The sequence below is a fragment of the Henckelia pumila genome, chromosome 1 (assembly GCF_033568475.1).
Source record: "Henckelia pumila isolate YLH828 chromosome 1, ASM3356847v2, whole genome shotgun sequence".
Taxonomy (NCBI): Eukaryota; Viridiplantae; Streptophyta; class Magnoliopsida; order Lamiales; family Gesneriaceae; genus Henckelia; species Henckelia pumila.
The window spans coordinates 51,471,883-51,484,094 of record NC_133120.1 but is presented as its reverse complement, the minus strand read 5'-3'; the positions used below and the strand labels follow the sequence as shown (position 1 = coordinate 51,484,094).

The following is a 12,212-nucleotide window of genomic DNA, read 5'->3' as shown; positions in this document are numbered from 1 at the left end:
CCCAAAAATCATATTTGTTCAAATAACAAAAGAAAAAAAAACTCAAACTATCCAAAATAATATAAAGCCAAATACGTATTCCAAGTCTTTACCCGAGTTCGATTCATAAACTTAACTGACAAAACATGCATATATCAATTTCTAAGCAAACTATTCACTTAGTTTTATCCGACTAAATTCTATCAATAAGAGAATAAATCACAACAAGGACACAACGACTTATATCTCCTAACGCACAAGTATAATATTTCCGAAAAAAATTCCTACAATCTCATAAAATTATTAACACTACCTAATAACTCAAACAACAACAACGTACTATCCAAAACTGGAAGGAATATTAGTACACCAACTCTAATTAACTTGAAACCACATGCTATAAAAATAAACAGTCAAATAATACACTGTAAACTATAAAAGAAGTTTTAAACAAAAATAAACACTAGACTACACACTTAAATAAATTAAACATCTAGTTTTGAAATTTTCTTAAAAAGAAGGTGACATCAAAACATTTAAAGTATCCATTCAAGTATGACTAACATATAAAATCCTTTAAAAACTTACTGACTTTGAGGCGAGATTTCTCAAGTTTCTTGCAACCGGCAGTAGGCACAACCCAAACCAGAACCATACTCTGATACCAACTAAAACGACCCTGACTCAATTTTTAAATTAAACTAAATAAAATACGGATTTTTCAAAAAATTTTGGCATGACCTCTCTGTTTATATTACAACCCACCTGTCACAGACTGCAGTCAAAATAAAACGACCAACAATACTAAATAATTCAAACCGAGAAACGAACAAAGACCTGAGAAGAAGATACGACAATTCAACCATTAAAAGAATTAACACTTTGATATTTCCATGCCCTAAGACAATCAATGAATTTTTACATTTACATTAATCCATGAAACATAATAAAAGACTATGAAATGTTAAAATAAACTTTTGCGGAAGAAAAGCATAGGTCGGAGGGATGTGTCGTGCCCGCATCGCAGTCCGCTCGATAGTCTTGCCCCTCAATCTCTATGAAATACTCCTCACCTGAAAACAATAAGTGTAGTGAGTCTAAAAGACTCAGCAAGAATATGGGGGGAGGGATAACGAGTACTACGTAAATACAAGCACACGCAGATTAAAAATAGCTTGATAATAAAATATCTTGTGCCCTTAATTTGAATAAAATGTACTTCTAAAATGAAAGAACATGAATATAACATATGCATGGCTAAGTCATTAATAATCAATGAAACTGCATAAACTGTATCTAAATCTGTAACTGTAACTGTGAACTTAGATCCTTGGTTGCGACTCTGTGATTTCGATCATGATCATGGCTATAGTGTACAACGCCGCAAGGAGGTCGAGATGAAACCCAACCCGATCTTGCCCTATATTGGTAAGGGAGACCAGAATAGCTCCGGCCCCACACAAACGCATGCTAAGGTAAGAAAACCCATAATGATTTGGTAAGGGAGGCCAAAACGTCTTTCAGCCCCACACGAACACATGAATATGTAGTCACAACCATCTCACTTCGTTCAAAATATACTTCTTTCCTTTATTGAATATATGAGACTTAGCATGCATATGAAAATATGACGTGCATGTAAATGTTTGATCGATAATCATGCAAATGACTCACACATGGATGATCGGGATGGTGATTTAGGAAGCAAACCAAAGGGGTGGAAGTTTAATCCATAAATGCGCTTAGGACTAAACGGAGCGGTTCGCCCGTAAAATCTATAACTCGTCCAATTCTTATTTAAAATGAGTACCACTTGAAACCACGACACCACTACACTTAGAACTAAGTAGGGAGGTCATCTTCGGGATTTATTTCCTAAGCCATCATTTTTCAAAGGAATGATTTCCGGGCAGCAGCCCCTTAGCCTCAACATAATTCTGCGTCTTATCAACTAAAATCTAAAACTCGACCCAAACTTAACCGAAATGATTCCCGCTTGAACCAACATATTCCTAACATCCTAGACCATTTCCAAACCCGAGACTTTAACCAAAACCCGAGGTTAAACCCGGTTTCAAAACAGATTCCGGACAGCCTCCTCCTAAGACTCAAAATTCTGCACACCATGACTTGTATGCCTGCTGTACGTGTGTGAGTGGATTTCATTTTTCAAAAAAAGGGCAAAGAAGAGATTGAATATGGGTACTTATATTCCTTTTGATCTGTTTGATTTACATTTGATATTGAGATGATAGAGTTTTACGTGTTCATGAATGAGCTATGCAAAAAAAATATTTATGATTTTTAATGATCTATGGCAAAGTTATGACTAATATTGCTGTCTTTTTCATCGTATTCTTTAATATTTGGACTTCACAATTCTGCTTCACTTTACATTTTTTTATTATCTGCTGTTCAAACATCGCAATAAAGTTACCACATTTTGTTTCATAATTTTAAAGTTTTGCATATTTTCTCTGTTTTAATTTCATTCGGTAGTATTGTTTGATTGATTAAATTAAATCAACCCAACAACTTGATGTATTGTTTTCTCTGAGTATTAGTTTGCGGTTGGATCTCAAGATTTGGGTTCAGTTTCTATTTTCCTTGCCTCTTTGCTTTCTGAGTTCAGTTAGTTTTTTAAACAGTTTCTGCACATCAAGCAAATGTTTCCTTGGATGAAGAACACTACCTGCTCGACGAATAGCCAAAGAAAACTTCTATATAATTGGAGCACTTCCTGGCCCCTATCGCTTTTTCTTGAATACTTCAGCCATTACCCCACATTTTTCATTGTCGCAAACGTCGTATTCGGTTGGTTAGCATATCGTAGAAGATCTAGCTTTTGTCCCGTTGACGTGACCGAACTTGCTCAAGGTATCAATTGTTAATCTGATGTGATTACTTCTCACGTTTTTTATTAATCAATTCGTATCGATGATTTATGGGTTTTTTCTTTCTTTGAAGCTTAGTTACTGTTGTGTATAAACAGAGCAAATTGATGCATCTGACTTTTTTTTAGACTAATAATCATTAAGAGCTCCTTGATTGTGTTAAATGTGAATTCAATGTTATAGTTGTCATATAATAAATAATTTTTTCCCTATTTTTGTTGAATGATATGTGAAAGCACACACATACGATGGTGAATTTTCTCATGCATCTTCTTATAGAACGCTATGCTTATCAAACCACTCTTCAATTAGGTGCTTCTCATCTCAAGGTCACCTACACATTATTGCACCTCGGGTATTAACAACATGTGACTAATCGTATGAATGTTTTAAGCTAATTTCTTTTTCCTTTATTTTCAGAGAAACTTTCTAAGAACAGAACCATACTCTGCCTAAATCCATCGCAAGTGAATGGAAAAAAAAGAAGGAAATCTACCAAGAATTCTTCAGGAATTGACGGTATCATCTTCACTATTCATACTACTGCTGAGGCTATCCTCCCAAATTGAATACATTCTCTAGCGAGAGTTCGATGATCTTTTACATTTTTTTTAATTAAATTCATTGATAATCGGTCATATAGGTAAGACCATGTTTAACCATGTTGGAGGTTTATTGCTTAAAATTTTCTTCTTTAGGTGAGGAATTGACGTTTATGTATTCATGATCCGTAACCCTTTTTTGTTTGTTTTGTTTTATTTTTATGTTTTTTTTCACTACTGATTATAATGTTATTATTAATTAATTTTTTAAAGAGTTGTTTTTTTTTGTCATCTTATTTTGTAATATCTTTAATTAATTTTTAAAAGGATTGTCTTTTTTCATCACCTTATTTTGTAATATTCTGAGTTTAAGATTCCATTTCTCTTTAAAAAAATTTAAAATTTTCTGTTCAAATATCTAAATGAATTTTACAATATTTTATTTCTTAATTTTAATGTTTCTTCAAATGTTTTAAGTATATTTTGAATAGTTTTTTAAAATTTTCTGTTCAAATATCTAAATGAATTTTACAATATTTTATTTCTTAATTTTAATGTTTCTTCAAATGTTTTAAGTATATTTTAAATAGCCAATGTAAGGTTACCTTTGACCTTATGCTAGCTTTGCTGGAATATTAATATAGTTCTCTTTCATATATTTAATTTCTTTAAAAATAGAAGCTACGGGTTCGGGAGAAGATAGACCTAACAATTATGTCAATAACACGTTTTCAGTCCAAAATGACATCGCACATCAACACCAAAGGTCACAACAGGTATTTTACGTTTTTTTGTTCAAGAATTTTCAATTAACCTTATTCGGACTCTATTTTTAATTTGTGATTTTTACATTGAAAAGTATTAAAAACAATTCAAAACTAAATAATTTTATACAATTTCTTTTTTTAATAGTGGTTTTTATGCTCTTGCTTTTATCTCAATATATTTACAAATTCTTCGTTAAATATATTAAAGATAGAGCAAATTAATGAGCAAAAGTAATCATTAAAATTTCATAGAAATGTAACTACAGGTCTATGGTGGTATGTAGGACATGACAAACTTCAGCTCTTACGACGTTGAAAGACGTCAAATGCTAGCACTGACCGAGCGTCAAAGAATACATTCTATGGCTAAAGATCAGCGACAATCCTACCTTGCTCGACGTTGATCAAATTACCAATGAAGAAGAAAAATGAAAAGAAATGGTCGCGGCTATCAAAATTTCATAGCAGACACATGCAAAAAAATGGTTGTGGCTATCAAGACCTAATACTTGGAGTATAACTATCACTCCAGAAAAGAATTCTATATTGTTTGGAATTGTGATGTAGTTACTTTGTACAACTCTACTCGGTGATGGTGAATTGATCTACTTGGATCAAGTGGATGTAGGATCGCATTGATCCAAACCACTATACGTCTTTTTGTCGTCTTTATATTTGCACCTCACTTGCTCCAAAAAACACTAGCACTCGATCAACAACTTAGATCCTTAATACACTCGATTATTGCACTACAAATAAAATATTCAAAATTTGAAAATATACACAACCGAAACAGATATTTTTACAATAAAATTTATTTGCACAACATACACAAATGTTCATATATTTCGTTATACACATGTGACTCGGTCGCTAGTTATTATTATTATTATTATTATTATTATTATTATTACAAAAAAATGTGAAAACAAAATAAATAGAATTCAAAGCAGAATATTTTGCATTGCACGAATCTCAGTAATCTTGTGCGTGAAGCTTCCAAATGTCTCCGACCATTCGTCTGACCAAATGTGATTCGCTAGTGAAATAGCTGTAAAATTCTTTCTAATTTCTCCATTTCGAGATCTCAATTCTTGGCTGTTGGAAAAGATTCTTGCTTCGTACTGGTATGCTTTCTTCTTCCATTTTTTCTTGTTTTATTTTTATATTTTCTTTGCGTTGAGAATTTTTTTATTTTTTTTAAATCATTTCTCTGTTTCTACTTCCAATCATTAATTCTGGTTGTTTATGTGGTGTGGATGCTTTGTTCTGACCTTTGAATTAGGTTTTGTTTGCTATTTCTCTATTTATGCGTGACTCATGGGCCGATTCTAAATTTTGTCTGATCCTTTTCTTAATCAAATACCCATTTGGATGATTTATAGAGAACGAGGAATCATTTGTAGATAGTTTCAAGTTTTCTAGATTAATTTTTGGATTTCTGTTGTGCTTGAATGTAGTTTGAGTGGTCTTGTTTTCAACTGTGTTTTGGAGCTTGTAGGTTTTGGAGTTTTTGACAGATGGATAAGGATAAGTCCCACCATGGAAGTGGCAGTTTACTACCTCCGTCAGGGAGGTATTCTGTCTTCTCTCCGCAGGTAGGCAGTTCTAGTGTGAAGTCCGAGATAACCGGATCATCAAATCTGCCTCCGCTGGGCCCGGGTAGTTTATCAGACCAAGGCCATTTTTGTCTTGGCATGGGATCTGATTCGAACCGGTTTAGTCAAGATATAAGCAGGATGTCTGACAACCCACCTAAGAATCTGGGACACCGACGAGCTCATTCAGAGATTCTTACCCTTCCAGATGATATAAGCTTTGATAGTGATTTAGGAATCGTCGGTGGATTCGATGGACCATCATTTTCTGATGATACTGAGGAGGACTTGCTCTCCATGTATTTTGATATGGATAAGTTGAATTCGACCTCCGCTACTTCTGAATTCCAAATGGGTGAATCGTCAGTTTTGTCAGCTGCAGAATCTGGTGCTCCATCTGCGACAACAACATTAACTGATAATCTGGCTCCATCTTTCACTGAGAAGCCAAGAATTAGGCATCAACATAGCCAGTCCATGGATGGTTCAACCACTATCAAGCCAGAGATGCTTGTGTCAAGTTCCGATGATCCATCTTCTGCTGAGACTAAGAAATCCTTGTCTGCTGCTAAGCTTGCTGAGCTTGCTCTTATTGACCCTAAGCGCGCTAAGAGGTAACATTTTAAGCTAAGTGTTATGTTTACGGAACCCTGGTTTATGCAACCATGTTTTTGGTTTATTCTTGTTTAATTCTGTCTGTGAATATGGGCAATTCACATTGGTTTATGCAATTTTGTTACAATATCTGTCGGTTTGTGGCCACGTTATTGAATGAGTTTCTTCCTTAACAACCATGTTTTATAGCTAAAAACTTTCAATCTGAATTATCATTTACATATGTTGGTCTTTTGATTTGTTTCTCATGATCTCGTCTGTATTTATATATAGATTATCCTGTTGATTTGTTGGTTTTACTTTCTTTTAATGTGAATCGATGTGTTATTATTCTATATTATGTTTCTGTAATGTGTAATCTTCTTTGCTTAGTTAAGTAGTCATTCTATGTGCCATTACGATAGTTTTTGGCCATTATGGTTGTTTTGCATATGTTTTTCATTTTGAATATTTTCGTTCTATCTTTGTCACACTGGTGGTATGGGCATTTTTATCATCAAATCCTAAGGCTATCTGATCGAATTTGATGAATTTATGATCCAAAGCATATCTTGTTATTAAAATATTTAATACCGCTGTAACTACCAAGTGGTTTTCTCTTCTTTCCCCTGTTAAGATAGAAACATTTACAAGTATAGCTGGACTTAGACTCTTAGATGCTTTATCTAAATCTTCGCTGGTCTTAGACACTTAGTTGCTTTATCTAAATCTTCGCACCTGCCCCCCTGAATGTTGTAACACTTGCATAGCATCTCGCTACAGTTTGTGTTTCAGTTTCAGTGGCTTTTGTCATATTGCCCAGGGATACATGAACCCTTGTATTGGTTATTTCCATAAAAAAGTTTGTAGGTCCGACTGCTTGATATGAAATTGACAGAAAATTCAGGATTATGGCCTTTTAAGGTGGCATAGTTTGTCAAATCGTTATGCATCAACATGGAAATCTTTTTAAATAAGTGGAAAACATGGGGACGAGTCAAATTTGTCTTTTTAAAAACCATCAGGTGACCAAAATTGAAAAATTCCCCCCATGAAGATGTGTCCCTCGTTAGGTTCTTCTACATGAGTTTGAATACCAATTATAAGTTGGTCTCCATAGGCACGTGAGCGTGTCAGCATATAGTGGAACAAAAATGGGAAATGGTGGTTATCCGGAGTCTCTATCTATCTATGGTTTCAAAAGTAGAAATTACATGTATATGATTTATGTTATGTTTTTTTCTAATTATTTGTTATTCTATTTTATTGATCATGCATGGTTACATAATTATATAACAACTGCGGGTCTCATGCATGTTGCGAATCTCACAAATTCATGTCTATTTTTGTTTTCTTCTTCGATCCTTTCTTTTATACATGCGCACAACTAATCTTGGTAACAAGCCTGCACTTTGTCACATTATAAATTGAAATTTGCTATTTTTTGTTTTTTGTATGCAACTTAGATGATTAACAAGAACTGCAGTGTTCTCATGCACATTATATATAAATTGAAAACTGCTATTTTATGTTTTTTGTATGCAAGATGATTAAAAAGAACTGCAGTCTTCTCATGCTTATTACGAATTTCACACAACATATTTTATTTCTCAAAATTGAAACTGATTTTCAATTATTGCTGCTTCGTTTTAATTCCTTTCATCAGTTCCATGTGACCAGAACTTCCAATTTATTCCCAAAATTATTATGTTGTAATCTTTTATATAGTCCTTTCTTAAATATTTTCTTGAAAAAGGGTGTCAGAAATTTAATTTAATTTTTTTAAACTTCTGCCTCTTTCATGGCTTCTGATAGGATTTGGGCAAATAGGCAGTCAGCAGCGAGGTCAAAGGAACGGAAGATGAGATATATTGCTGAGCTTGAAAGGAAAGTTCAAACTTTGCAAACTGAAGCAACCTCCTTGTCTGCACAGTTGACCTTATTGCAGGTGATTTTTACATTTTCTTTTGAATCTAACTGCAGAATACTCTAATGAAATGGAAAGAAAGTAAATGAACTGGAATAAAAAAATGGGTGAATTCTAACATTAGAGTTGCTGACATCCAAGAATTGGTTTTTGTGCTAAGCAGCCTAAGCCTAGTACTGGCATTAGAATGGCATTCTTTAATTTATTGGAGTTTAGCAAACTTGTGCACCTAAAGCTATATGCATGCTCTTTGTGGTGAGAACCTATTAATTTCCTCTCGTGCTACAAGCATGAATAGATTTGGCATACTTTACGAGCAAGTTTCTTGTTTATTTGCCTCTGAATAGAAAAGGAGAAAGGCCGTAGCTTTTCTGTGTGTTTTACTGCTTGTATGATAATGTTATGTTTCTCCCATTTTTGCCAACTACTTTATACACCCAAGATCAGTAAGCATCATGTTCACTTCTGATTTTTAATCAACAGAGAGATACGCATGGTCTTACAGTGGAAAACAGCGAGCTCAAACTGCGGTTACAGACAATGGAACAGCAAGTGCAGTTGCAAGATGGTATGTTTCAGACCTCTTAACTGCATAGGAACCTTTATTCGAGTCGCAGTTTAAAACTCCTATGCATGCTCAAATCTATTACTATCCAGAATTTGTTTGTATCTTAATGCTGATTAAAGTCTTTCATACTCATTATACACAGCTCTAAATGATGCCCTGAAGGAGGAGATTCAGCATCTTAAGGTGCTGACAGGTCAAACGATTCCAAACGGTGGACCTATGATGAATTTTCCTGCATCAACCTATGGAACCGAAAAGCCTTACTATAACAACCACCAAGCTGTGCATGCATTATTAACAGCTCAACAGTTACAGCAGCTCCAATTACACTCCCAGAAGCAGCCGAATCAGTTTCAACAGCACCAGATGCACCAATTTCAGCAGCAGCAGCAGCAGCCGCCGCCGCCACAACCCGCTATGCAGCTGCAGCAACAAGCTGGGGATGTGAAGGTATCATCCATTCAAAAAGACATTGATCCAGATGCTTCGTCAAAGGATTAGAAATGGAAGCTGAAACACGTACTTGATGATGTCCGAGGTTTGTATATCCCTAGAATTCTTGATGGTGGTTTCTCATATCTCAGTCAACCTTTATTTAGTCTGTTTTGTAATGTATGTCTACATGATCTGGGATTTGTCTAGGCAGTGTAGTTAACTTTAGTTGCATATTGAAGTTGCTATGTTCGAGCTCGAGTATGAAATTCTTTGTCGGCTATTATGTTTGTTATTTTTGTGTTTTGAAATATAAATTTATTTCCAACATGGCCAAATTTATCTCCTCCCGAATGTCTGGTATATCTTTTATCAGCTCTGTGGTCTGGTCGATTGGTGTTTGGAATTAGATAATGTGGGAGTGTGCCAGTGTTTAGTTCACTGGGTAAAACAAAAGATTAATAATTAATGCTTACATATCCCATGTTAGGCTGGAAATTTGGAGGCCCCTTTAAATCCTTCAGCCGTTTCAAAACATTGAGAAGACATCCCACATCCATCTTAATCAACCAGTAAATGACCATGCTTTTCTCTTACATTGTATCCAATTATTTTGGCTGCATCATTCTCTTTATAGTGTTCAGTGTTTTTAATAGCGGTCGAGGCGGCCATCGACCGCGTCGCTTTTGCCCGAGGCGGTTATGTAGGCGTGAGATGGGGCAGGCAAGGTGGGCTTAGGTGGTAAAAAAGACGACAAAATTTAAAAATTTTACTTTATTAATACATTGTGCACTATTTCTTCAAAACGTAATAGTCACTCATATTGTTACAAGCCCTACCTTCTTCCGCCTCAAACCTCCGCCGTTGGCCAGCTCACTTGGTTGTAACTATTATTACATTAGTATATTACATTTTTAATATTAACTAGCATCCAAGCATACGTTTTGCGTGTGATATAATATAAAAATTTTATGTATTTTCACATTTATATCTATATTTATTTTATTTTAAATATTTGATTAGAAAAGAGAAAGACATTTTTTAGATGAAGTGATGAACGTGGTTAATAAAGATAGTGGGAAAAGATAGTGGATGATGAAGATAGTGGAGTAATATACTAATATTGAATCGTTTTTGTCCCTTTTACCCAACAACAATGAAAAGACAAAGACATTTTTTAGGGTATAAATGTAATATTAGAATGGTGTCATCAATTACAGACCAAATTTTAAAAGGTAAGGAAGTATTATAAAATCGCTTTGGGTGTGATATAATATATAAATTTTATGTATTTACACATCTATATCTATATTTATTTTATTTTAAATATTTTATTTGAAAAAAAAGACATTTTTTTAGATGAGGTGATGAACGTGGTTAATAAAGATAGTGGGAGAAGATAGTGGGGTAATATACTAATATTAAACCGTTTTTGTCCCTTTTACCCAACAACAATGAAAACAAAGATATTTTTTAGGGTATAAATATAATATTAAAATGGTGTCATCAATTATAGACCAAAGAAGTTTTTAAAGGGTACGGAAGTATTATAAGATAGTAAAGATATAATGATGAATTTTTATTTATAACTTGTAAAAATTGTTTTTTATTATATGAAGATTACTTATGCATAAACATCATTTAATTTATGCATGTATTGTATAATTATATATTTATATATAAATAGATATAAAAGTCAACATAAAAAATTTCAAGTGACAAAGATAGTTAGAGTCTTACATACGACGGAGCCACAATCGCCGACAAAAATAGCTTACCAAATATAGCGAATAGGTCGATTTTTCTCATCATATTTTTCCGATGACCACTTGCAACAACCCAAAAGTGCTAGACAATAAAAGAAATAGAGAGAATTATATTTTTGGTCATATTATTTGTATTTTTTTAACTTTTAGTTTTGTTAATTATGAATTTGTATTTTCAGTCCCGTAATTTATATATTCGTTTTCATTTTTAACCCTTTTACGTTGTATTTTCAATTTTAGTTCTCTAATGTGTATATTGTTTTCATTTTTTTTAGCATTTAACTTGTATTTATTTTCATTTTGCGGTCTTTTTATGATCCGAAAACACGATAGAATCCGATTAAAAAAAATCAAAAATGAAAATAACATCAAGTTAAAAAGATCACAAATAAAAACTATATATATATATATATATATATATATGTTATAGGACTTAAAAAATGAAATTCACCTTTAACAAGATCAAAATTAAAAAAAATTACAAATAATAAGACAAAAAAATGTAGTTTTCACAAAGAAATATAAGCGACCGAAATTGAAGGATAACGAACCGACCGAGATCTGAAGTCTGAACGACTAAACGTCATATTCTCGTGTTATGGTGAAATTTTTGAATCTGTGGATTGAATGGGAAACTTATAGATGAAAGTGCCGAGAATTTACACATGAATGTTTTCGAGTTCCTGCTAAAGTAAATCCCTATCCCACTTTACTCTGGAAAAAAAAACCAATTTCTTGGAACCAATTTTAGACATGATTCTCCACATTCGAAGCAGCCAAAATTTGCCTCCTTTAATTCGCCAGACCTTTGATTGTAATCGGATCATCATTGAAACTTTGTTAATAAAGTGGTGGCTGGTTAGATCTCTCAAAGAGATCGAACCACGTAAATGCATTGTGTTCTTGAGCTGGTTTACGTTGCATGATTGCTTGTTGAGTTCTTAAGTGGATTGGTGTTGTTTGTTGTTGTTTTGTTTCCTATTATTACTCAACAACTGGCGCCGTCAAATGAAAAATGAGAAAGGGAAAACAAAACAGATGGGAACAATGAAATTTGACATCGAAAAATTCACAAGCAGCAATGATTTTGGATTATGGAGAATCAAGATGTATGCAATCTTGATTTAACAAGGACTTCTTGAGGC

General features: G+C 33.6%; 2 protein-coding genes across 3 annotated transcripts; both read left to right on the top strand.

Annotated features, from left to right (window-relative positions):
* The first annotated feature begins 2,074 nt into the window (after positions 1-2,074).
* LOC140875965 (uncharacterized) lies at positions 2,075-4,805 on the top strand. Of its 2 annotated transcripts, XM_073279799.1 has the most exons (5): positions 2,075-2,181; positions 2,628-2,856; positions 3,294-3,392; positions 4,094-4,191; positions 4,467-4,805. In XM_073279799.1, the coding sequence occupies exons 2-5, from the start codon at positions 2,646-2,648 to the stop codon at positions 4,584-4,586; spliced, it is 528 nt and encodes a 175-aa protein (XP_073135900.1). In that variant the 5' UTR covers positions 2,075-2,181; positions 2,628-2,645; the 3' UTR covers positions 4,587-4,805. The 2 variants fall into 2 exon arrangements, with proteins under 2 accessions (XP_073135900.1, XP_073135901.1); XM_073279800.1 differs by lacking the exon at positions 2,075-2,181 and having other exon boundaries at positions 2,267-2,856; positions 4,097-4,191.
* Positions 4,806-5,164: 359 nt separating this feature from the next.
* Positions 5,165-9,628, top strand: LOC140887814 (probable transcription factor PosF21). The gene is made up of 5 exons (XM_073295310.1): positions 5,165-5,309; positions 5,684-6,394; positions 8,190-8,322; positions 8,785-8,869; positions 9,012-9,628. The coding sequence occupies exons 2-5, from the start codon at positions 5,703-5,705 to the stop codon at positions 9,368-9,370; spliced, it is 1,269 nt and encodes a 422-aa protein (XP_073151411.1). The 5' UTR covers positions 5,165-5,309; positions 5,684-5,702; the 3' UTR covers positions 9,371-9,628.
* The last annotated feature ends 2,584 nt before the right edge of the window (positions 9,629-12,212 follow it).

Coding starts and splice junctions, on each gene's coding strand:
- LOC140887814 (XM_073295310.1), top strand. CDS start 5,703: ATGGATAAGGATAAGTCCCACCATGGAAGTGGCAGTTTACTACCTCCG. Junction 8,323..8,784: donor CACAGTTGACCTTATTGCAG/GTGATTTTTACA, acceptor TTTAATCAACAG/AGAGATACGCATGGTCTTAC. Junction 8,870..9,011: donor GCAAGTGCAGTTGCAAGATG/GTATGTTTCAGA, acceptor CATTATACACAG/CTCTAAATGATGCCCTGAAG.
- LOC140875965 (XM_073279799.1), top strand. CDS start 2,646: ATGTTTCCTTGGATGAAGAACACTACCTGCTCGACGAATAGCCAAAGA. Junction 3,393..4,093: donor GAATTCTTCAGGAATTGACG/GTATCATCTTCA, acceptor CTTTAAAAATAG/AAGCTACGGGTTCGGGAGAA. Junction 4,192..4,466: donor AACACCAAAGGTCACAACAG/GTATTTTACGTT, acceptor GGTGGTATGTAG/GACATGACAAACTTCAGCTC.